Source organism: Podarcis melisellensis (genome assembly GCF_964234715.1).
Source record: "Podarcis melisellensis genome assembly, chromosome: 13".
In the NCBI taxonomy this organism is placed as follows: domain Eukaryota; kingdom Metazoa; phylum Chordata; class Lepidosauria; order Squamata; family Lacertidae; genus Podarcis; species Podarcis melisellensis.
Genome location: NC_138545.1, coordinates 39,123,624 through 39,150,162, shown reverse-complemented (window position 1 = coordinate 39,150,162; position 26,539 = coordinate 39,123,624). Strand labels below are relative to the sequence as shown.

General features: G+C 40.8%; 2 protein-coding genes and 1 long non-coding RNA gene across 5 annotated transcripts in view; 2 read left to right on the top strand and 1 right to left on the bottom strand.

Moving 5' to 3' along the window:
• The window catches only part of LOC309354041 (uncharacterized protein), a 182,937-nt gene that overhangs the window by 64,500 nt on the left and 91,898 nt on the right, over positions 1 to 26,539 (top strand). Inside the window, 1 exon segment of the mRNA XM_081883736.1 lies at positions 20,572 to 20,698. Coding sequence (XP_081739862.1) covers positions 20,572 to 20,698 — 127 coding nt within the window.
• LOC309354241 (vomeronasal type-2 receptor 26-like) lies at positions 1,611 to 17,262 on the top strand. Of its 2 annotated transcripts, XM_081884321.1 has the most exons (3): positions 1,611 to 2,149; positions 9,343 to 9,625; positions 17,146 to 17,262. In XM_081884321.1, the coding sequence occupies exons 1-3, from the start codon at positions 2,118 to 2,120 to the stop codon at positions 17,206 to 17,208; spliced, it is 378 nt and encodes a 125-aa protein (XP_081740447.1). In that variant the 5' UTR covers positions 1,611 to 2,117; the 3' UTR covers positions 17,209 to 17,262. The 2 variants fall into 2 exon arrangements, with proteins under 2 accessions (XP_081740447.1, XP_081740446.1); XM_081884320.1 differs by lacking the exons at positions 9,343 to 9,625; positions 17,146 to 17,262 and adding an exon at positions 2,920 to 3,856.
• On the bottom strand, positions 10,548 to 26,151 carry LOC309354406. Of its 2 annotated transcripts, none has more exons than XR_014162265.1 (3): positions 25,963 to 26,151; positions 18,771 to 18,916; positions 10,548 to 10,654 (listed from the first exon to the last, which is right to left on the bottom strand). It is a non-coding gene; the product is annotated as an uncharacterized lncRNA (long non-coding RNA). The 2 variants fall into 2 exon arrangements; XR_014162266.1 differs by lacking the exon at positions 25,963 to 26,151 and adding an exon at positions 19,945 to 20,048 and having other exon boundaries at positions 18,771 to 18,912.

The following is a 26,539-nucleotide window of genomic DNA, read 5'->3' as shown; positions in this document are numbered from 1 at the left end:
TGATGATTATAAGTTGATGCCTTCTATGATTGAATTTAAAGAAAATCAGATTTTGAGGATCAGAGCCCTACCTGAACTGGAGAAGGAAAGTTTGATAGATTTCCTCACACAAGAATTTGCTGTTTTTGGGACCTGGATTTGGGTCAAGAAGAGATTAAAATTGTGAGGGCCTTCAGACTAGGAAGAGGAGGGGGAAAAGAGAAGAACAAAATAAGAGATTGCTGGAATTACCAGAAGAATCTTGAAGAACAACAGTCAAGAGAAAATTTTTTGAAAGACGTCCCGAAATATCTTTTGGATCTTAGGTCTAACTACGGTGATTTGGTTGCCCTGTCGAGAAGGAATAAAATCATCTCTAGGTGGGAGCTTCCCCAAAATCTACTCTTCTTCCTCAAAGGAAGGAAAATAAAAATAAGATCAGTAGAAGACAAAGTAAAGTGCATGTTTAACTACGAAGAAGACTTGCAGAAGGGACTTGGAAAAGAGTTAAGAGCATCGGACAGAAGATCACCAGATTGATGGACTATATGGAATTAGCGGAAATGACTGGCAGAATCCGAGACCAGGGAGAAGAGACAGTGGAAGAAGATTGGAAAAAGTTTAAAGACTATTTATAGAAATATTGTAAAATTAATGACTGTTAGAAAAATGTTGGAATGAAGTTATATGGCTTTAGTAGAAATGTTATAAGGAATTAAGCACAAATAATTATTATAGTATTAAGGGAAAATAAGGTTAAAATATGTTAAGATAATTATATGACAGAAAATAGAGGAAGATGGAAAGGAATTGCTGAAACAATTAATAGACGTGGAATGCAAAAAGGGAGGCGAGAGGAGGTCGTTGAAACAAGGGAATGAAAGATAGGATATTGAAATGGTATGATGTGTTTTAAACTGTGTGTTTTAAATTGTTTTTGCTTTGTTTGGTTTAGTTTGTTGTGTTAATGTTGTGTTGTGTAATGTTTATATATTGTATTGTTTTTTTCTTCTTCTCTTCTTTTTTCTTTCTTTTATTGTAGTGTTTAAAAGTAATAAATATTATTATTATTATTATTTAAAAAGGAATAATAGAATCATAAGGTTGGAAGACATCCTCAAGGTCATGTTGTCCAGGATACAGGAATCTCAACATAAGATGATCTTGCTGGCTCAGATCAATGCCCACCTAGTGCAGAATAATGCCATTGGCCAGTCTTGTCCAGCATCTGGATATGGCATGTGGCTTTTGGCTTGGGGCTCTTTTCGTCCAAGTGCATTTCATGAGTCTCTTGGGAAGAAGAAGCAGGTGTTTCCTGCTTGCAGTTCAAATGCATGATGGTTGAGAAGGAAGTAGGGGCTGTGAAGGTTTGTGGGTAGCTATTCTTTGTCACCAAGTGTAGAAGAAGGAAAGGGGCTTCTTAGATCAGAGAAGAATCAGCCCTCCCCAAGAAGGCTTGCCTGGCACCTCCCTTTGTATCTTTAGGCACCAGGTGAAAATATTCCTCTTCTTCCAAGCCATTAGTGAATTAAACTATTTATGGTCTTTCAAACTGGGATGCTACTGATTGTGTTTGTCATGCTTTCCCCTTTTATGTTAATGTGGCATGGTATAATAAATAAATAAATAAATAAATAAATAAATAAATAAATAAGGTTCTGAAAGTGGCCAACCAGATGCTTGTAGGAAACCCACAAAGAAGACATGATCATAAGACCTCTCTCCCCTTTTGTGGTTTCCGACAACTGGTATTCAGCACCGTACTTCCTCTGACCATTGAGTAAATGCATACCCTCCACCAAGGATGGTAGCCTCTGATAGGTTTCTCTTCCATTAGTTTTTCCAATCATCTTTTAAAGTCAGCCAAGTTGATGCCCATCACTTTCTCTTGTAGAATTCTGTCTCATAGTTTTAGCTATACTGTGTGAAACGGTGCCCCAATCAATCAAAAATTAACTTCATTTTTTATCTCTGAGTTCTAGTATTATGACAGAGCGAGACAAAGCTTTTCCTTACCCTCTTCCCCATTATTTACATGAGCAGGTTTCACCACTTTCGCTATGTAACCCAAGTTGCCCTCCTGGTTCCAGGAAGGAGAAGAAGGAGGGGGAGCCATTCTGCTGCTATGATTGTGCTCCATGTCCTCAAGGCAAGATTTCATCCCAGAAGGGTAAGAGACAAAGGATATATAATTTTCCAAGCGTATGTCATGTTAGAAGTTGAGGAGAAGGATAAATCAATCAATGGTGATATGTGCGTTTTTATGTATTTTTTGAATGGAGAACTGCATTACAAATGTTTAGAGAAGTTCACATTTTTAAGGGCATCTGTACTTTGGTCAATGTGTTGGTTCAAGGAGGGCAATGTAGATAGCGTTCTCATTCAAGTGGCATAAAAACCAATTTTCTCCTCCATACCTATTGACAGATAGCCCCCATAAAGGAATATGGACCATCTCCTAAAAAGAATCGGTTTGTGACCCATGATCTAATCTTCGTTACAGGTTAAAATATAGCAGGGAATTTTGAACTAAATGCACCAGTGATATGACTTCGTATGAGACACCTTCTTTAATTCAGGCAATAACAAATAAACATGTCTATGAATGATACATGATCATACACCCGGGTGCGATGGAATGCGTTCAACCTAGTATGTGGGGGTGTAATGGGGCTGGGAATGGAACCCCTGTGTAAAATGGTCATGGACTGTACCTGTTCTGGACAATAACAATGTGGTTTATGGGAAGTTAGCAAGCCATCACAGGACACCCCACATAACCCAACACAAAGGTTGAAGTAGGGTTCTTAGGCATCACTTTCAGTTTGGTTACTATGGAAATATCTGTGATAACTCTAATTTAACATTAAGCGTTCCATACTCACAGCATGTTGTTACTATCCTAACAATTGAAATCTAAACGCATTACGTTCTTTCCAGACATGGAAGATTGCGTTGGGTGCCCCGAAGATCACTATCCACACAGAGACCAATCACAATGCATTCCAAAGACCATCAGCTTCCTGTCTGTTAAAGAGCCTCTGGGGATGAGCTTAGCACTCCTTGCTCTTTCTCTCGTTCTCTTCACGATATTAGTCCTTGCCATCTTCATTAAACATCAGGACACACCCATTGTCAGAGCAAACAATCGGGACCTCACCTACACTCTCCTCACTTCCCTCCTGCTCTGCTTCCTCTGCCCATTGATCTTCCTCAGCCCTCCAGAAAGAGTAAGCTGCCTGCTCCGACAAATGGCTTTTGGCCTTGTTTTCACAGTGACTGTTTCTTGTGTTCTGGCCAAAACGATCACGGTGGTTCTGGCCTTTGTGGCCACCAAACCAGGATCCCGAATGAGGAAGTGGGTGGGGAAAAGACTGGCAAGCTCCATTGTGTTTTCTTGTTCCCTTATCCAAGCAGGTATTTGCAGTGTGTGGTTAGGAATCTTTCCCCCATTCCCTGATTCTGACATGCACTCAATGATGAGAGAAATCATTCTAGGGTGCCACGAAGGGTCAGTTGCCCTGTTTTACTGTGTCCTGGGCTACATGGGCTTGTTGGCCATTGTCAGCTTTGTTGTGGCCTTTTTTGCCAGGAAACTGCCTGAGAGCTTCAATGAGGCCAAATTCATCACCTTTAGCATGTTCTTGTTTTGTAGTGTTTGGGTCTCCTTTGTTCCAGTGTACCTGAGCACCAAGGGGAAATACATGGTGGCTGTGGAGATCTTCTCCATCTTGGCCTCCAGTGCTGGCTTACTGGGCTCCATCTTTGCTCCCAAATGCTACATCATTTTGTTGAGGCCTGATCTGAACAGCAAGGAACAGTTAATAAAAAGGAAGTTGTAAATTATATCATCATCTTTGTTTTGTTTTTTGTACCATTATATAAATCAAAATAATCTCTCTTCATTCTTATCATATAATTATGTTGCATTTCATCTGTTACAATTCCTACCTGCAGGTCCTTTAAAAATCCTTTGGAGTCTCTGAGACAGGGGTCCCCAACCTTGTTATTGATACCACATAATATTGAGGCCTAACTAGAACACCAAAGTGTAATTAATTAGAAATTAAATGTAAGAATGCCATTTATTGGGAGTCTTGTATATTTATTTACTTACAGCTAGCTTCTCATTCCTTTCTGGGTGATTCTCTAGTAAGTAAAGCTTCAGTTGAGCTGCTATATATTTTCAGCCAGAATTCACGAGAACTCAGTTCTGGCATCTTTCACATAGGCACTATTGCCATTATAATAGAATGGGAAGGTATTCATGATGTGTTCTGGCACATCTTTTTCTAGAAAAATAACACATGCTTCTGTCATGTCTATAGTTTTGGGCAATATTTGCTATTTCAGGGATTTGTGTTTACTTAAAACTCAATGTGTAACAATTGTGGTATTTTTAATGGGCACATTGTTATAATATATCAGTATTTTCATCCCTCCCATTGCAAGGATCACCTGATCCTATTGTTTTACTTTCATACTGTGAGAAAGGAGGGGCAGAAGCTACTCTTCGAGACTTACATCTCTGGTACTGTTGTTCTTTTTCTTTGATCTGTCTTGCGAAGAGAAAGGATGACTGTATGAGTGCTGCTCCTCTCATACATAATTATGTTCTTTTATTTGATTAATTGGTAGAAATAAATTAGGTATGCTGCAATACCTCCACAGCTTTGCTTCTGTTTACTCTGCTGAGTTTGGGTGCTCACATGAGCAGATGAGTCCACAGCACCAGGACCTGCTCCTTGGGAATGCTGCGTTGGTGTTCCTGTGATCGGAAGGTCAGAGAAGGTGCTCCGGTAGCCCAGCCCATGCAGGCGCTGAAGACGTGGGCTGATTGTGGGTGTACTGAAAGTAGGCCCACCACATTGCTCTATGAGATGCAGGTTGCTAGGAGGACTACAAGATTTATTAATATCACTAATGAATGGAAACTATGCAACATAAAAATTATGCCGTTTCTCTATACCCTCAATGTCTCTCTTTTGTTGGGTCAGATAATCCAATGTCCCCAACAAAATTGTACCATCCATCCTTTGTGGTTACAGAACCCTTGCTTCCAAATACTAGCTAGTTCCATCCACACTGCAGTCAGTAACACCACTAATAACCCTCTATCTTGAATTACATGATTATAATGACTTCTAACTGAGAAGAGTGCTAGAATCAGACTTTTTATTCTGGTTATGGTACTGCCTCCACTCTGTGTGGCAATTCATTCTTAACTTCCACATTCTAAGACATCATGTTGTATAACTTAGCTTAGGAATGTTTTAGATATTCCAGATATTTATATCCTTTATGTATACATCCTTATGTATGTTTCCTTAATGTGTATATTATAATATCTTACTTGTACCATTTTTGTTTTTGTTCAGGTTTACCTTCAATTCTGTAACGGGTGTGTAATCTGCACCACCCCATTGGTTCTAGGCCCAAAATCTTGGAAATCAGAACTCATTGGGTGTTACATATACATGTCATTTGTGTATGTAATTGACGAGGTAAATTAAAAGTACAGTGGTACCTCCGGTTGCGGACGGGATCCATTCCGGAGCTCCGGTTGGATCCTGAGGTTTTCACAACCGGAGGTGCCTTTTCCGCACATGCGTGTGGTGTAGTAGAGAGCTTCTGCGCATGCATGCATGGCGAAACCTGGAAAAATATTTCCGGGTTTGCTGCGTGTGTATTCCGAAGGATACATAACCAGAGGTACTCGTAAGTAGAGGTACTATCTGAATTAGTAGTCAATAGGGATGGATGATCCTGCCAATTTTGATTTTACCAGATTCTCATTTTGTTCATGTTAAATTCAGTTCTTCATATTTCTGCATGTTTTTTTTATTTAAAAATATCCTCATGAAAATTCTTAAGCATTGTTGTGTCAATTTCTACCAATAAGCACATTTTTCTTTACTTTTTTAATATACATTTTTATTAGTTTTTACATATATTTTCCAAACAGAACATATCATCTCATCTCATCTTATGCAACATTTTGGCAATTTTAGCCTGAGACTCCCATCAACCGTGTCTAATGATTTTCCAGCCTCATCTCTTAATCTTACATTTATTACCCTACCTATTACTTTTAATAACCTATAACTTAAAATCCATTCTCATAAATCTTTTCTGCATATTTCATATAGGTCTCCTTACAAAACTTCTTGTAGTCCTACAAGCATAGTCAGTTGGTTACAATTGTCTTTCAAATAACTTGCATATTTACTCCAGTCTTTCAAGAATTTCTGGTCCCACAGGTTTCGAATTCTCCCTGTCATCTTATCCAATTCTGCGTAGTCCATCAATTTTATCTGCCATTCCTCTTTTGTCGGTAGTTCTTCAATAAACACATTTTTCCATGCAGTGTCGGCATTTTTGCAAGCTGTGTGGTAATGTGGTTTTCACTATGCACTATTTGTTTGCTTCTGTTATTCAGAAAGAACAAACATGATTGTTTCCGTTTTAAACAGGAACTGAATTGAATGCCTCCCCCATCCCAGCAGAAATCTTTATTTCTCCTCCTTATATGATACCTTCAGCAGGCTTCAAAAAGGGGGTCCCTAAAATACACAAGCAGACCTGTGATCCATCTTGTGGAGAAAATCCTCCCAATCTCAGTCTCCATTGGCTCAGAAAAAGCCAAGCAATTTCCATTTTCTCCTACAAAAGCAGGACATAGCTCAGCTGATCCCAAGTCAATTGAAACCAGTCAAAACGAAAACATGGTCTTCACCATTTACTGGAATATCTCCAAGGCCACCTCCCACATTTAAGCCTGCTCTTCCAACTAGTCTAATGGAACCAGTCTCATCTAACCAACATGCTTCAATCTGAGTTAATGCATGATGGGGTTAAGACCACAGAGTAAGCTGTTGTGCCAGGCTTAGCTCGCCTTAGGAGTGACTAGGCAATCGCTCTTCCTAAGAAGCAGAACATGTGAGATCTGTGCTGGTTCCTCCAAGCACAGACCGCATGATTCTAACAAGTCTCTCATATATTCCTGTACCAATAATATGGAACCTCCTCCACTGTAACTAAGCCAAGTTTTACTGCCTGTGTTTTCTGGATGATGTGTGTCCTTTTTCTATGCTAGGGGAAGAGGGATGTTTTGGACTCAAGATAATATATTTTAAACTTCTAAAAGCTTAAAACAAACACAAGCCACCTTTCATCATTCTTTGATCTGTCTTGGTATAATTGTCAGTAAACTAATGAACTAGTGTTCAGGTATGAAATTTTAGGAGATTAGATTAATCAGATGAAGCATTTCAGGATAACAGATTGGCTCACTGTTGTTTTCTTCGTCGTCCTGAATGTCCTTCTGTTCTCTCATAAAGAGAAAGTTTTTGTTTTGTCTTTTTCTGATGTTCCTGGTGTAAAGAGAGCTAGTTACAATCTCATCTGTAATAATCATTATTGTAATTACCAAGTGTCCCTTGGGTAATGTCTCAATAGATTTCCAGAGAATACAATCCAAAGTCTAAACATGGGTATAAAAAACCCTTCTTGCCATTCTAAGCATAGGAAAGCACAGAGGTAGAGGAATGATTTCTGCTGTTGAGTTGTAGGATAGGATCTTAATCTGTGAATTGGTAGGGAAGTGTTGTTCATGCCAAAACAGAATATAGAACGGAGGATGGTTCTGAAGCTAAGGTTCATTTTCTAGATAGAAATGAGGGTGTCTGATAGGGAATAATATTTGCCTCAGCATGCTGTTATTTATTGTGCCCATTCTCTTTTATCTGCCACTTATGGTGTGCAAACATGCCACGAGTTGCATCATCCATGATCTGTCCAGAATTCCACATGAATACTACCAACCTGGTGATCTTATTGTTGGAGGACTTGCTTCTCACCTCCATTCTGCTTTTGACAAAGAGGACTTCAAAGAAAGACTAACTACCCATCAACTTCTTAATATCTTGTAAAGACTTCATTTGTCAAGTAATAATAATAATAATAATAATAATAATAATAATAATAATAATAATAATAATATATACCCCGCCCATCTAGCTGAGTCCCCCCTGCCACTCTGTAATCAGATAATACCAAAACATCGCCAAGTGCTAAACATGCTTACTTAGAAGCCAGTTCCACTTATTTGCTTCCAGGCATAGGTGGATGGGCAAGCTCGACTTGGCTTGGGAAGAGAGAGATGGGGATCTGAATGTGTCACTGAGATGAGAGAGCCTTATTTTGCTGATGTGCTCTCTGCCCCCCCCCATATTTCTTTCAAGAATAGTTTAAAAAGAAGACACATCTTAAACTTGCCTAGTTTAAGAGGCAAAGGTCTTTCTGTTCTGAATATTGAAGTTCACCTCTGAAAGTTTGGGGTGAGGGGTCTTAAAAGCTCACCTCTTAGAATGTGGAGTTCTAAGAGCCCCAGGTGTTTGCATCCATGTCAGGCTTGACTCAAATAACACTCCTAGTTAACAGGTCTGAAAACGATGAGACCTGTCACAGGTCTGAAAATGATGAGAAGTTATCCATTAAGCTAGGCTACCTACTTCTCTGTATTCTGATGCAGGTTTTTTTTGCATCAGATCAGTACCAGTAGATAAATGTATGTCTATGTTTTGTGCTTTCAAAATATTTTCATCGTCTCTGTTGATATTTGTGTGTTACTGTCAAAGTTTGAAACCCTGTGCTGTTAATGCGGTGCATGCATCTTTGGTGAAAGCTGCTTGGTGATGGGGGGAAAGAAAATTGTGTTTAATATTAATAGACAGCCCTGGATAATGCATATTCATTTTTATTAGTCTGGGCAAGAACAGATTGTGATCAGTGGAAGGTTCTGATCAGTGAAGAAATTGCAGTTAACAGTCACTTGGGAGAAGTAAATAGGGCGGTGGGTGGTAAAGTCCAGAGAAAGTGGACAGCTAAGGTTAAGCTATTTGTTAACAATATACTAGTAGTAATGGTAGTAATAGTAGTAATAGTACCACGCCCATTCTGGGTGGTTTCCAGCATATATAAAAACATAATAAAATATTAAACCTTACAAACCTAATGGTGAATTTTGTGCTGAATATCAGAACCAGTGGGCTGGTGTCTTTTTTAGGCTAAGAATCTGCCCAGTTTTTATCAGAAGAGTGTCATAAAAGCAGATTTCTTAAATGACATGAATTATCCAAGCAGCCTGAAATATAATTGAGTAATGTAAGTATCAGTGAAAGTGGTATAGAAGTATACAAGTAGAAAAAGGCATCCTTTAAGAGGAAATTGATTTGCAGATACCTGTATCTTAAAGCACAATTTGCAATAAGACGTTGAAGAATTCTTGTGAGGTCCTAATTTTTTAAAAAGAATATTGCATAATGTATCTCCCTAGTATACAGCATGAAATTCTCATTGCAGTGTTGTGCCAAAGAACTACCAGCATATTCTGGCCTTGGCCTTTGCTGTCAAGGAGATCAATGAGAACCCCAAGATCTTGCCTAATAACACATTGGGATTCCACATCTATGACAGTTACTTCAATGAAAGGATGACCTACCGGGTCACTCTGAACCTTCCCTCCACACTTCTACCTAACTACAAGTGCGACACCCAGAAACATCTGGTGACAGCTGTTGGGGGACTGGACTTTGATATCTCCCTCCAAATGGCAGACATCTTGGACATCTACAAGATCCCCCAGGTAAGATACCACCTTGGGGACTTCAGACTCATTTACCATCATATTTTGTATCCAGAAAGGTTTTGTATAGTAGAAAAATAGTTGTGATTGACAGAGAGTAGTCCTTCCCTCCACAAAAAGTGTTTGCAGTGAAATGCAATGGAGAAGGAAGAGGAGAGTGAAATAAAGATAGAGAGCATTGGGATGGACAGAAAGTACTGTGATAATGAGAGAGCACTAACTCATCCATGCTTCCTCACCACTCCAAAACACGCTTCCACTTTATATTCTGCTAACTAGTGTCTCTCTTAACTTTGACCCATACCTTAATGACTGGAGACTGAAGCTGCTCTCCTGCAAAGCTGGGAGCCTGCAAAGCTGGTAGCTGCCCATGCATTGTGGCACTTGAGCGAGATTCTGTGCAATAGTGGTTTGATAGAGATGTGGGAAGGAAGGGAAGTTAAGACACCATGCAATGAGGAGCTGAAATGCTGTGGTGAAGCAAGGTTGATGCAGGAGAGGAAAGCAGCAGAGTAGAAAAGCAAGACGTTCAAGCTCAAGAAATATAAGGAGGGGGGAAAGCAGGCATTAAGGGGTTTCAGCGCAGGAAACTGGGCATGCAGGGATGGCAGAGAAGGTAGTCAACAAGCATGGGGTGGACTTAATAGAGGTCAGATCTGCCACTCCTCCCAGCTTTCTGTAGTCTGCCTTCCCGAGGCAACTGGCTCATCTGGCCTTCTGTGTTGGCAGGCTGTCAAAGGACATATACAGCTTGTCTACTCTTACTGAATATGCTCCTTTATTTCCTTTTAGCTCACTTATGGCTCCTTTGCCCCAGAGGATGCTAGTCAAAGGCAATCTACTTCCTTCTATAGGATGGTGCCCAATGAAGCCCATCAGTACACTGGGATTGTTGAGTTACTTCTTCACTTTGGTTGGACGTGGGTTGGGTTGCTTGCTGGAGATAATGACAGTGGAGAGAGATTTATTCAGGCCCTGAAACCTCTGCTCTCCCAGAAAGGCATATGCTTGGCCTTCTCAGACACAAACCTGAAAACCACATATTTGACTGAGTATTATATCATGTATTCTGACTGGATACAAATCTATCAAGTTATTATGGAAAGTAAAGCCAATGTTGTTGTTGTCTATGGAGGAACAAAGTCTATGCTTATCTTGCGATCAATGGTAGCACTAGGTGAATTGGAAAATGTGACCAAGACAACTGTGGGCAAAGTGGACTTCCGGAGGCGGCGCAAAACGGCAATGGCGGTCCTCTTTACTCAGTGAAGAGGGGCTCCGCGAAAAAGGGTCCTCCGCTACGGCGAAGCGGAGACCCATCCAGATAAACCGCAGGCAGAGCGAGCCTGTGGCCGTGGGACTCGGCGGGTGCCAGAAGCCCCCCCAGAAGCGAGGAAGGGACCTCGTAAGAGGCTCCGGATCGTGAACGGGGGAGCGGCGCTGTGAGTTCATCGCTCTTTTCGCGGAAGTGAAGCTGCTGTTGCTGATGAGCGCCGACCTTTCTTCTTGAAAAACATCGAGATTGGCTGCAATCTACCCGTGAGTAAGGGGTACCAAAGAACTGATTAAGGATTAGCTTAAATTTGTCTATTTCGGCTGAAAACGGGAGGCGAGTAACAGGAAGTCCGCCTTCCGGTCCTGCTAATCGGAGCAAAGCAAAGAACCCGATGCGGGCTGAAGCGTTAAAAAGAGATCTCGAAAGAAGTAAGAAGGGGCATTAATAGACTGTGTGTTTCTAGAAATTGAAAAAGAGTGAAGAAATAAATGTTTTGGTTCAGGGTGCTAGAGAATCTTCCTCCTATTGTGAAGAGATGTGGAATTGAAGGGGATAACCGAGTTATTGGACTGCCAGTGTTGCAAATGAGTACTGTCAGGCTGCTGAAACTTTTCTCTTAACATAAACTGTTGCATTGATGGATACACTATCGCTTTAATACTGTCATCGAAACCTCTCCGTTACCTTGTGGCACTAATTTGAAACAGAACTTTCTGAAATCCTCCTTTCTGAACTTGGGGATTTCAGTTGAAGTAGGAGCTTTGATGGTGGAAAAGAAACTTTCTTTCCTTTGAAAACCCCCCCTAGTGGATTTGCGGAGGCATAGTGGCCTGGGAACTGTATCTTATTGGGATTTTTTGTGGTTTAATTGTTTATACTCTGGACTTGCCTTTCTCATGGATTGAAAGACTATTTGACCTTGAACAGCAGCTGGGGAATGAGTGGCCCAGCGAAAACAAGAGCAGCTAAAGCTAAGGAAGCTTTAGCTGAGGAAGCTAAAGAAAAGAAAAAAGACAAGAGAGCTGGACAGCTTGTCCAAACAACCTTGATTCATCATCGTAGATCCTCGGTGCCAACTGTGTTGACGGCGCAGGAGGAGGAAGTTGAAACGCCTGCTACAGAAGAAATGGCAGCTGGAGGAACTGATCCAGTCCTGAAACAAATTTTGGAACAATTGGCACTTTTGAATAAGAAGGTGGACGATCAGTCATCTAAAATTGATAGAGCTACATCTACTATCAGCAAGTTAACAGATCAGGTTTCGCAGCACACTCAGGCTATTGAGAAACTGCAAGGAGCTACGGCGGAGAACTACAAATTAGCTGCGGAAGCCAATCAAAAAGCTGAGCAAGCGTGCAAGAAGGTGGAAGAGATCAAAGGGGAAGTAAGACCTCTGAAAAGACAGGTAGGAGAACAGCAAGCCTACCTGTCAATGGTGGAACTGAAAAGTAAGGAATGTAATCTTAGGCTGAGGGCTGTCCCAGAGTTGGAACAGGGCAACCTAGAGAAATTCTTGACGGAGCTGTTTTCTAAATTCTGGGGGGTTGAAGAAGATAAAGATTTCAAGATTGTGACGGCCTTCAGACTGGGAAGATCGGTTAAAAAAGATAAGTCCAGAGACTGTTTGGTTTGTTTGAGAACAAGAGAGGAAAGAGACAAGATATTAGGCCAACACTTTAAAAAATCCCTGGAAGTCGAAGGTAAAAGGGCAGAAATTTATAGAGACATTCCTAAATATTTGCTGGACCTTAGAGCCACATACACAGACTTGGCCAAATTGTTAAGATACAACGCAATCCCTTATAGGTGGGAATTTCCTCAAGGTCTGTCATTCACCTATAAAGGAAAGAAGGTAAGAATTAAAACACCAGAAGACCACCAGAAGTTCCTACACGACAACGAGGAGGACCTCCAAAAGAGAGCCGTAGATTCTTGGCCTCCACCACTGGGATTACCACCAGGATCCATACCATCTGGAGGCGGCCCGGCACCACAGCTTCCGGAAAAGGAAGATAAATTAGATACCCAACTGTGATACCCAAGAAGTAGACCGGGATGTCTCTACAGCTTCTTAGCTGGAATATAAATGGCGGGAATTCTCCAGAAAAACGCAGAAAAGTATTTCATATTTTGAAAAAAGAACAATTGGACATTATTTGCCTGCAAGAAACACATGTGACAAGACTCCATAGAAAAGTGCTAATTAATAAAAGGTTAGGCCAAGAATTTATTTCATCGGATAAAGTTAAGAAAAGAGGAGTGGTGATCTATGCAAAGGAGAACTTGTCCCCAAAATTTGTATTTAAAGACGAACAGGGCAGAATTTTGGCAATTGAAATCCAGACACAAGGAGAAAAGTTTTTAATTCTAGGAATCTACGCCCCAAATGATGGAAAATCGGAATTTTTTAAGAAGCTGCATGAGATTATGCTGGACTATTTGGACTATAACAACATTATCATGTTGGGAGATATGAACGGTGTCGCCTCAGTGAATATGGATAAGTCACAAAGTGCTAATATAACGAAAGATGGCAGACTTCCAAAAACCTTTTTTGAAATGACTGACAATTTGGATTTGATCGACATATGGAGGATCAAGAACCCTCTAGGGAAAGAAGGAACTTTCTTTTCTGAGGCCCATATGACATGGACGCGAATCGACCAAATATGGATAACTAGAGGGCTGGCACCTAAGACCAGAAAAGTGGAAATCTGCCCAAAAACCTGCTCCGACCACAACGCCTTGAGAATGGAATTGAGACTAAATACAACCGGATCGTTCAGATGGAGAATGAATGACGCCTTGCTAAGAGATCAGGAGATTGTTAAGAAGGCCCAAAAAGTTTTAAAGGACTATTTTGAAATAAACTTAAAGACAAATGTGGAAAAAAGAATAATCTGGGACGCAAGCAAAGCAGTGATAAGAGGGTTTCTAATACAACAGAACACGATTAAAAAAAGACTCTGGAATGAAAAGAAGGAGAAGATCTTGGAGAAAATAAGAGAAGGAGAGAGAAAACTGAGATCCAGGCCTAAATCAAAGGAAGTATTGAGAGAAGTGAAGTTTTTCCAGGCACAATATTCGAAACTGATAAATCAAGAGGTGGAATGGAAAATTAAACAAATGAAACAAAGATCCTTTGAATCTGCAAACAAATGTGGAAAATTGTTAGCCTGGCAGCTGAAAAAGAGACAAAAACTTAACACAGTTACAAATCTAGAGATTGAAGGGAGAATGGTTCAGAAACCCGATGAAATTAGAAGGTCCTTCCAGAGATATTTCAAAGAACTCTATTCTCAAAGGCCACAAAAAAGCTCAGAGGTGGACCAATTTGTTATAACTAATGGATTACAAAAAATACCCCAGGAAATGAGAGCAACCCTGAACTGTAATATCACAACCCAAGAAATTGAATGCGCCATTCAGAACCTCCAACTGGGCAAATCTCCGGGACCTGATGGGCTTACTTCCAAATATTATAAGGTACTGAAGGACTCATTGACACAACCATTGCTGGAAGTTTGCAACCAGATTATGGAGGGGAGGAAGGCACCGGAAACGTGGAAAGAAGCCTTCATCACGTTGATCCCAAAACTAGAATCTGAAAAAACTCAACTTAAAAACTACCGTCCTATCTCACTCCTAAATGTGGATTATAAAATTTTTGCAGACATTTTGGCAAGTAGGTTTAAGAAAGTCTTAAATGAAGTGATTCATAAGGACCAAGCAGGCTTTCTCCCTGGTAGGCATTTATTTGACAACACAAGAAACATCATTGACATTTTGGAGTTTTTACAGATTAATTCAAACACAAGAGCGGTGTTGATTTTTATTGATGCGGAGAAGGCCTTTGACAACATTTCTTGGCTGTTTATGAAGAAAAATTTGGAAAGGATGGGAGTAGGGCGGGGGTTTGAAAATGGAATAGAAGCAATTTATTCAGAACAAAAGGCCAAATTGATAGTAAACAACGTGGTGACAGAGGAGTTTAAAATTGAAAAAGGGACACGACAGGGGTGCCCTCTATCTCCTCTGTTGTTTATTTCAGTCCTGGAGGTGCTACTGAACATGATTAGAAATGACCGGTTGACACAGGGAATTGTGGTCGGAGAGAAACAATATAAACTGAAAGCTTTCGCAGACGACTTGGTATTAACATTACAGGAGCCAGCCTCTAGTACTAAAAGAGTGTTAGAATTAATTTCTGATTTTGGTCGGGTGGCGGGATTCAAGCTGAATAAACAAAAAACTAAAGTTTTAGCAAAAAATTTGACAACTACTGAAATAGAGGAGTTCAGAAAAGAAACAGAACTAAATGTGGTTAAAAAAGTAAAGTACCTAGGGGTGCACTTGACCTCCAAAAATTTGAATTTATTTAAGGACAACTATGAGAAATGTTGGTCAGAGATAAAAAGAGATCTGGAAACATGGTCAAGACTAAAACTTTCCTTGTTGGGCAGAATAGCTGCTATAAAGATGAATGTATTGCCGAAAATGCTATTTTTGTTTCAGTCCCTCCAGATCGTGGATAAGGTGGAATGTTTTGGAAAATGGCAGAGGGATTTATCTAAATTTGTCTGGCAGGGCAAAAAGCCCCGAATAAAGTTTAAAATACTAACAGACGCGAAAGAAAGAGGGGGGTTTGCCCTGCCGGACTTGAGGTTATATTATGAAGCTGCAGCCCTCTGCTGGTTGAAGGATTGGATCCTATTGGAGAACACCGACGTCCTTGACCTGGAGGGATTTGACAATGCTTTTGGGTGGCATGCATATTTGTGGTATGACAAGGTTAAAGTTCATAAATTGTTCAAAAACCATATTGTCAGAAGGGCAATTTTCATGGTCTGGTCAAAATACAAAGACTTATTGGAGAGTAAAACTCCGAGGTGGCTCTCACCGATGGAGGCCAAAGCACGTAAAAGACTCAATATGGAGGCCCACTGGCCTAAATATTGGGAAATAATTGAAAAAATTGGAGATAAATGGAGGTTACAGAGTATGGAAAAGTTAAAAAACAAGGTGCGAGATTGGTTGCATTATGCTCAAATCCAGGAAGTTTTTAAAGCAGACAAAAAAGTGGGTTTTCAGGAGGAAAAATCGAAACTAGAAACAGAGTTGCTTGAGCCAAAATCCAAGCTAATTTCGAGAATGTATAACTTGCTGCTTAAATGGAACACACAGGATGAGATTGTCAAATCCTCTATGATAAAGTGGGCACAGGACTTGGGGCATAACATTATGTTTGAAGACTGGGAAAGGTTATGGAACACCGGAATGAAATTCACGGCATGTACTGCCTTGAAGGAAAACATTATGAAAATGATATACCGGTGGTACATGACCCCAGTCAAGCTTGCAAAGATATATCACCTGTCCGATAATAAATGTTGGAAATGTAAGGAAGAGGAAGGGACATTTTTACACCTCTGGTGGACCTGCCCGAAAGTGAAGGCCTTCTGGGAAATGATACATAATGAACTAAAAAAGGTGCTGAGATTCACCTTACCTAAGAAACCGGAGGCCTTCCTTCTGGGCATGGTAGACCAGAGGATGGTCAAGAAAGATAGAACTTTCTTTATGTATGCTACTACAGCAGCGAGGATTCTGTTGGCAAAGCACTGGAAGACACAAAATCTACCCACATTGGAAGAATGGCAGACGCAGCTGATGGACTATATGGAGTTGGCTGAAATGACTGGCAGAATTCGAGACTCGGGAGAAGAAGAAACGGAGGAAGTTTGGAAAAATTTTAAGGACTATTTGAAAAAGCATTATAAGTTGTATGAATGTTAAAAAATGCTCCTTTCTAGGAAGGTATACCTTCAGTATCGGCAAATTTCTGAATTGATAAATAAGACACTATAAGACAGAAGTGAGGTAACGAAATATTTTTATTGTGTGGAAATTAAAAATTAATGCAATTGTATCGAAATGTTTACAACAGATAACACGATAAAATGGAAGATATATTGTTATGTATAAAACAAGTCAACAAATTGCTGAGGTTTTGGTTACACAGGGAATGCAGTGCTCGGGAGATGGGGGAAGTCCATTGGATTTACGGAAGTATGTATTTGAAAGTGGAAATTTGTTTATTAAAAACCTAATAAAATATTTATAAAAAAAAAAAAAAAACCTGTGGGCAAAGTGTGGATTCTGACAGCACAGCTGGATTTCACGGCAATGACCTATCAAATGAGCATGGATATGCAAGTCTTTCATGGTTCCCTCTCCTTTACAGTTCATTCAAATGTGGTGCAAGGATTCAAAGCTTTTCTTCAGGCACAAAATCCTTTTGAAGTGAATGGAAATGGCTTTCTCAAGCAGTTCTGGGCACAAGCCTTTGTCTGTTTATTTACAAACTCCAATACAGGGAAACAGTCCAGTGGAACCTGCACTGGAGATGAAAAGCTGGAAGATCTCCCTTCGTCTGGTTTTGAGATGAGCATAACTGGCCACAGCTACAGTCTCTATAATGCTGTCTATGCAACAGCACATGCTTTACATGCCATGTTCTTGTCCAGGACCAAATACGGAGCAGTGGTGCAAGGAGGGATGCAGGAGCTTCTAATGCTACAGCCTTGGCAGGTAATGCCTACACACACACACACACACACACCTGGGCAGTGATATGTAGGACAGTATGATCAGATTCTCTCTTGCTGTGTAGAGAAGCTGCTTGTGGAGGAGTTGCACAGTGCAGGTTCAGACCGCCTTGCTTACAACTGTTAAGCAGAATGATCCAATCCTGCAATGTGCTGGTCCTTCACAAGCAGCTTCTCTGCACTCAAGTTAAAAGAAGGATCCGAGCCTACACTAAGAGGAGAAAGGGAGAGCTGGCAGGAAGAGGCAGCCAGAGCTGGAGAAGAATGTAACTGAGGCTGAGGAACGGGGATTGGGAACAGTGAGCAGAGCTAGGGAAGTACTCTTTCGTGCAAGAACCCCACCAGAGGTTTAACACAGCAAAGCATGCAGCAAACAAAAGCATGGAAATATAGGTTGTTTTATACTTTGTCTGTAACAAAAGAGATTGGGTAAATCCATATGGCTGGAGGGAACAGCTCAGAGCTCCGCATGCACCAAATTAAGATGTGGACTGAGTAGAACAAAAGGCTTTGCTGCCATTTTCTCCCAAGGTGAGGGGAAGTGAGCCTGGCAAGGTAGCTTACTCTATGGCATTAACCTCTGTGTGAATTAATTAGACTCAAGTATGGTGAGCTCCCGTTGCTCAGTCCCTGCTCCTGCCAACCTAGCAGTTCGAAAGCATGTCAAAGTGCAAGTAGATAAATAGGTAAAGTAAACGGCATTTCCGTGCGCTGCTCTGGTTTGCCAGAAGTGGCTTAGTCATGCTGGCCACATGACCTGGAAGCTGGATGCCGGCTCCCTCGGCCAATAAAGCGAGATGAGTGCCGCAACCCCAGAGTCAGCCATGACTGGACCTAATGGTCAGGGGTCCCTTTAGCTTTACCTTTACCTATGCTGTTTATATGAGGCTGGTTACCCTACCATTCTCTTGAAAGAGGGGAGATATCCAGGCAATGAGACCTGAAAGCCTTGGATTTTTTTCTCATTGTTTCTTGGTTGGGAATGCATTGAGATTCCCCCCCAGGAAATAATGGAAAACATTAGCTCCCTATGAAAATGCTCACCTTGTGAATTATTTCTAAGGAATGCATTATGTTTGCATTGCACGACCTGCATCCTGGGTGCCAGTACGGAGAGAGATTTGCATTATTCATAATTACTATTTTTATTTCAATGCAGCTCCAGCCCTTTCTTAGGAGTGTCTCCTTCAACAACTCTGCTGGAGAAACTTTATCTTTTAGTGAGAATGGGGAAGTAGATACTGGCTTTGATATTACCAACCTGGTCACTTTTCCAAATAACTCCTTTGTGAGGGTCAAGGTTGGAAGGGTGGATGTGGAAGCTGCCCCGGGAAAGAAAACATCCATTGATGACAACAGAATGGTGTGGCACAGCAGCTTTTACCAGGTGGGGCATAATTCCTCTCCCTACGAGAGATAGGAAAACAGAATGTTCTTGCACTTATAGATCATCAGTCCAGCACATATGTGGCTATCCAGCCGTATTCTTCTACACTACATGGGAACATAAGATGAGCTTGCTGGGTCACACCCACGGCCCATCTAGTCCAGGGTAACACCAATGGCTAATCTTGTCCAGCATCTGGATATGGCATGCATGGAGTTTGGGGCTCTTTCTGTATCAATGTACTTCATGACTTTGTTGGCAAGAAGAAGGTTCCTTGGAGATCAAATGCTAATGGTTGAGTAGGAAGCAGGGGCCACAGAAATTTGTGCACAACTGTTCTTTGTCCCCAACTGTGGAATGAGGAAAGGGACTTCTTAGATTGGGGGAGAATCAAACAATAAATGAGGGCAAAGGTATAGAAAATCAACTCTCCCAAGGAAGGCTCGTTTGGCCCCTTCCCTACATATCTTTAGGTGTGAGATGAAAATATTCTTCTTCACCTAGGCCATTTGCAGATTAAACTGTCTATGGCCTTTTAAACCAGGGATGGAGGCAGAGGCAGGTATTGCTTTGTTTGTTACTGTGTTCTGCATTTTCGTATATTTTATACAGTCGTCCCTTGGTTGACGAACGTCTTGCAAGTCAAACGTTTTGACTCCTGAACGCTGCAAACCTGGAAGTGAGTGTTCCGGTTTGCAAATGTTCTTTGGAACCTGAACAGCCAACGCAGTTTACGCAGCTTCTGATTGGCTGCGGCCAATCAGAAGCCACTCCTTGGTTTCCGAATGTTTTGGAAGTTGAACGGACTTCCTGAACTGAATCCGTTCAACTTCCGAGGTACGACTGTACTGTAAACTGTCCTGCAATCTTCCGACGAAAGGAGGTATAGAAAACAAATAAATAATAAACCTGGTTCTCAAACTGGTCAACCAGATGTCTGTAGGAAACCTGCAACCAGGATCTGACCACAAGACCACATTCCACACATTCTCCACATTTTTAGATCATTATTGGCACTACAGTCCCATGGACTGCAAGAAGATCAAACCTACCCATTCTTAAGGAAATCAGCCCTGAGTGCTCACTGGAAGGACAGATCGTGAAGCTGAGACACCAATACTTTGGCCACCTCATGAGAAGAGAAGACTCCCTGGAAAAGACCCTGATGTTGGGAAAGATGGAGGGCACAAGGAGAAGGGGACAACAGAGGGTGAGATGGGTGGACAGTGTTCTTGAAGCTACAAACATGAGTCTGACCAAGCTGAGGGAGGCAGTGGAAGACAGGAGTGCCTGGCGTGCTCTGGTCCATGCGGTCACGAAGAGTTGGACACAACTAAATGACTAAACAACAATTGGCACTACACCAATTGAAGGCATAAACTTTTACATGTGCTAAGAATGAAAAATTGGGGGTGGGACAGATATTCCTTTTGTATATGGGGATAATGGGGGCAGAGCTTATGAAGATAAGCCCCCAATCCTCTTCCCAAATTGAGTCCTCATGCATTCTGTGCAGAACGGGGCTCAAAGATGGTCAGTTTCAGCATTCTGTTTTAAAACCATGGAAAGCAGAAAGGGTAATTTGACCCTGATTTTGGAATATGTTGTTCAGTGCTTGCTAGTTCTAGCTAATTTCTGTGTGCTAAACTGTTTATGTGTTTATTTAAATGGGCAGGTTCCACCCCTTTCTGTATGTAACCCAAGTTGCCCTCCTGGTTCCAGGAAGGAGAAGAAGGAGGGGGAGCCATTCTGCTGCTATGATTGTGCTCCATGTCCTCAAGGCAAGATTTCATCCCAGAAAGGTAGGATATATGGTGTTTTTCAAACATATATCATGCTATATTATTTTATAACATTTGCTATGCTGTGAATCTCCCTGAGATCTTTGGATGAAGGGTAGTATACAAACTTAGTAAATAAGAAAAATAAGGAAAATAAAATGAAATGTCATGTTAAAAATGTCAGGTGTTCCATTTCCTCAATGCAAGATTTCATCCCAGACTTACCCAGGATATGTACCTTTCAAACTTAAGTCATATTAGCAGTTGTGGGGGAAGTTAAGTAAATACAATGGAACCTTAGTTTTCGATTGTAATCCATTCCAGAAGACCATTTGACTTCCAAAACGTTCAAAAACTGTGGCACAAAGGGCGGTCTGCAAATTTACAGAGAAAATTGAGAAAAATACAGTGGTATCTCAACAGAAGCCATTTACTTTCGCTTTTTCGGCATTCGAGTTCCAAAACCTTTGTCAATTGAGAAATTTTAAAACCCAGGTTCCACTTTAATTAGTAATATGTGCATTTTTGTACATATTGTTTGTTCAGAAAACTGTATTGCAAGCTTGAAGATAAGCACATATCTTTCAGGACAACTATCTTCTGGTTCATGTGTTAGTTCAAGGAGTGCAATTTAGATCTTTCCCATTCAAAGGGCAACAAAACCAAATTTATCCTCCATCCTTATTGGAAGACAGCCCCATTAAAAAAAATATGGACTTTGTCCTAAAAAGAAAAGTTTTGTCACCTATGTTCTATTATTTGTCAGAGTTTATAATACTGAGCTAAGTGGGCCAGTGATGTTACTTTTGGGTGAAAGGTGGTATGCAAATTTAATAAATAGATAGATGAATAAATAAAATGTCATGTTAGAAGCCGTGGAAGAAGCTAAGTAAATAAATAAATAAATAAATAAATGGGAATATGTTGCATTTCTGTACATATCACTTGATTAGAAAACTGCATCACAAATTTTGGAGATGTACACATTTCACAGGGTAACAATACTTTGGTTCATGTGTTGGTTCAAAGAGTGCCATTTTGGTAACTTTCCCACTGAAATATCAACAAAAGTAATTTTCACCTTGATCCATATTGGCAGAGAGCCCCCCCCCCAAGAAATGAACCTTGTCTTAAAAAGGAAAGGTTAGTTACCGATGATCTAATCTTTGTCAGAGGCTAAAGTACGGCAGGCGATACTGAACTAGCTGGGCCAGTGATCCGACTTGCCATAAGACACCTTCCTTAGTTCCTGTTCTGAACGTAGGACTAGAATTAGCTACAAGGAGAGGATATATAATTTAGTCATTATAATCCCTTGCTCACAAGAGTGAGATCAGGAGGGTATCACCCTTTGCAACTTTAAACTTGGAAGCTAAAATAACATTGATTTAACCTTCTAGAAATAATCTAGGATGCTTGGTGGCAAACTGGATTTTCCCTCATATTACCCCTTTTCTCCTCCTTAAAAAGAACAATCATGTACACTTTGTTTTGTAAAGAAATAAAAGTAGTATTTACATAATCTAGTTTTCGAAGCAGCAGTTACAGTAGCAAAATGAAGGCAGGTTTCTAACTGATAAATTACAAAAGTACAAAATCTGAGGCATGACGAAGAAAAAGAGGGAGATGCCCAAGCAGGAAGGAGTAGTGTTATAGCTGCCTGCCAAGGCAAACAAAGGAAGTGATCTCACAGAGTCCTCTGCAGCAAAATTTACAGGAAAGTTCTGTGACCTTAGCCACTTCGTGTGCCTGTCTAGCAAAACATGATTTGATGGATTGATTCCAATAATGTACCACACTTGAGTAATTAAGACAAGCATGATATTTATTTGTAGTTACCACCCTTATCCATCTAAACTGGGGAGTTAGTGTGACATCACAGGGTTTGCTGAATGACCCAGAACAGAGTGCTAAGCTGGGATTCTCATTCATTCACACTTACACTCAGGTTTGTCTGGAAATACCTGCAAAAATTGTAATTTAACCTTATGAGTTCCATACTGACACCATTAGTAGTTGCTCTCCAACACATCTGAAATCTGAAAGTATTGTTTTCTTTCCAGACATGGAAGATTGTGTTGGGTGCCCTGAAGACCACTATCCAAACAGAGATCAAACACAATGTATTCCAAAGACCATCAGCTTCCTGTCTTTTAAAGAGCCCCTGGGGATGAGCTTAGCAATGTTTGCTCTTTCCCTCTCTCTCCTCACAGTGGTGGTCCTAGCCATCTTCATTAAACATCAGGACACACCCATTGTCAGAGCAAACAATCGGGACCTCACCTACATTCTCCTCACTTCCCTTCTGCTCTGCTTCCTCTGCCCATTGATCTTCCTCAGCCCTCCAGAAAGAGTCAGCTGCCTGCTCCAACAAATGGCTTTTGGCCTTGTTTTCACAGTGACCGTTTCTTGTGTTCTGGCCAAAACGATCACGGTGGTTCTGGCCTTTGTGGCCACCAAACCAGGATCCAGAATGAGGAAGTGGGTGGGGAAAAGACTGCCAAGCGTCATTGTGATTTCTTGTTCCCTTATCCAAGCAGGCATTTGTGCTGTGTGGTTAGGAACCTCTCCCCCATTCCCTGATTCTGACATGCATTCTGTGATGAGGGAAATCATTCTAGGCTGCCACGAAGGGTCAGTTGCCCTGTTTTACTGTGTCCTGGGCTACATGGGCTTTTTGGCCATTGTCAGCTTTGTTGTGGCCTTTTTTGCCAGGAAACTGCCTGAGAGCTTCAATGAGGCCAAATTCATCACCTTCAGCATGTTCTTGTTTTGTAGTGTTTGGATCTCGTTTGTTCCAGTGTACCTGAGCACCAAGGGGAAACACATGGTTGCTGTGGAGATCTTCTCCATCTTGGCCTCCAGTGCTGGCATATTGGGTTCTATCTTTTTCCCAAAATGCTACATCATTGTGTTGAGGCCTCATCTGAACAGCAAGGAGCAATTAATAAAGAGGCAATAAAAAATCCTATCATTTTCGTGGGTTTTTTTCTACCAAAATATGAGCAATATAATTCTCTTTATCAACATCATTAAATTATCTTGTATTTTATGTGTTGCAATTGCTATGTGCAATTTCTTTAACAAAATTCACTGTGGTCCCTCTGAGATAGGAGCCCCTGATCGTGTTTTAAATCTAAGTCTTATCTGGAAAACCAAGAAACTGTTATGAGTACCACAAAATATTGGGGCCTGACTAGAACCTCAAAGGGTAATTGATTAGAAACTGAACAAAAAAACCAATACACTGAGAGGCATTTTTATTTTTTAAGCTTGATCCTTTCTAGGTTATTTTCCTCTCAGTAAGGTTTCAGTAGAGTTGCTACTGTCTCAGAGATTTCAGAACAGTGAGTGCCCACTTACTTGGGGTTACGTTCAAGTGCCCACCCATAAATGAAGATTTGATAAGTGGGAAGCACCATCTAAATCCTTTGAATGTCTTCTATACTTTTCTCTCTCCATCCCAGATCAAGAATACTGCACCTAAAATACCCACATCTGTTATTTTGGGAGCTGACTGGAGGATGTGTGGAAATGTTGCTGCTTCTGCTGCTCTTCTATGCACATTAGCTGCCAGGTGTGTGTGGGGGGGCTGAATAGCATAAACAGCCCCCTGCTGCACCTCCAGTCTCTGCCCTCACAAGCCATGAGAACTCTCCAGCTCTCTCCCTCCATATCTGGGTATTAATTAAGTATTTAGTTATTATTCGTGTGCAGTGAGGGATGCCCATGGTTATGGGCAATATATGCTAGACCATTCCTGGAGGGGTTTTTAAACTTAGAATTCAATGAATAACAATTTTGGTATTTTTAATGGGTTTATAGTTATAAGATAGGGCAGAATGCTTCTGAATGAATATTTTGAAGTAAAAGCATTTTGAACATGAGTGAAATTAAGCTCCATTTTATTAGAAAATATAATACCACCATTCACTACTTTTTAGTTATTACTTCTATATATTACTCCCTCCAACTAGTAGTGAGGGGCTTTTCTATCAGGTACATAAATAGTTGTTTGTGGGAATCTCTCAACCAAGAGTTTGTGCCCCCAACCCGGATCTTGGCATCCAGAGCATTCTCCTTTTTTGATTCCTATTTTTTCGTGCTTCCAACGAAAACACCTACAAAACTCTGTCCTTTTCACCATTATTTCATCTCAGTATAATTGTTAGAAAACTAATGAAGTGGTGTTCAGGTGGGAAATTTTAGGAGGTCAGATTAATCTTTTCCACTGGTTGACACTGATAAGAGACTGGCCCACTGTTCTTCTCTTTTCATTGCTGTTAATTCTGCATGCCCTATTGTAGAGCCATAAAACAGTCAGAAAGAACTATGAATGGAACATCAGAAACAGGGTTATTATTATTATTATTATTATTATTATTGGGCATTTTCAGATGTTCCTGATGTAAAGAGAGCTTGTTATTATCTCACCTATAATTATCACTCTCAGCATGCCTATGTCTCCCTTGGATAATGTCTCAGTAGATTTCCAGAAAATACTAACCAATGTCAAAACATGGGTATTATAACCTCTTCTTGCCATTCTTTACAAGGGAGAGGACAGAGGAGAGGAAGGATTTTAACTATTTTCTTAATCAAGTTGTAAAATAGGATTTTAATCTGTGAATTGTTAGAGAAGTGCTGTTCGTGATAAGGCAGAATATTGTACTGAGTTTGGTTGTGAAGGAAGGTTCATGTGCTGGATGGAAATAAGATTGTTTGATGAGAAAGAATATGTGCTTCAGTATGCTGCTGTTTATTGTGCCCCTTCTCTTTCATCTGCCACATCAGGTGTGCAAACATACCACGAATTGTACCGTCCATGATCTGTCCAGAATTCCACATGAATACTACCAACGTGGTCATCTTATTGTTGGCGGACTTGCTTCTCATCTTTTTGCTGCTTTTGACAAAGAAGACTTCAAAGAAAGGCTAACTACCCATCAACTTCTTAATACCCAGTAAAGACATCAAATGTCAAATAATCAGATGATACTGAAATATCCCCCAGCTCTAACCAGGCCTCCTCAGAAGCTAGTTCCACAGATTTCAGTGGGATTTACTTCCACTGAAGGGAAATGCAGATCTGAAAGTGTCACTGAGATGAGAGAGCCTGGTCTTGTTGATGTGTTCTCTCCTCCCCACATCCCACCCAATCTCTTTCATGGAGAGTTTAACGAGAGGACTCACAGGTTGAACCTCCCTAGTTTAAGATGGAAAGCCCTTCTCTGTTCTCAATCTTCACCTCAGAAACTCTTTTGTGAAGTGTCTTAAAGTCTCACCTCTCCTTTGAATAACCCCTGATGCTCGAATAACGCCTGATGTTCTCGTCCAAGTCAGGCTAGACAATTGTGTTTAATATTTATAGGCAGGGCCTGGATCAGATACATTCAGGCTGTATTCAGCTGAAGGTAGTGATCAGTGAATAAATGTCAGTTAACTGCCAGTTAGGAGAAGTTCTGAGGGAGGTGTGAGTTCCAATTGAGCAGTAAAAATCAGGTATTCCCTGAGGTAAATGGCAGGACTAGGGGAAGTTTGAACGAGCCCTACATTAAGCCAAAATTCTGCTCAGTTCATACCAGAAGAACATTAGAAACGCAGATTTCTTAAAGGAGCTTGGCTGTCCAAGCAGCCAATAATATAACCTGAGGAGTTTGCCAGTCAGAGGCAGACTGTACCTAGCTGCTCAACTAATCTGTGAGTGAACTGAACAGGAGTGGAGGCTTAGGGAAGTTGGTATGAGATAAAAGGCTTTAGATGCTTCTGTCAGCCGCAGCATCTCTTGGGTCTTCAAAAAGCATTCCATTCTTGGGAAGGAGGCAATTCAAATCTGTTCATATTTGAAGGTGTACCTACCAA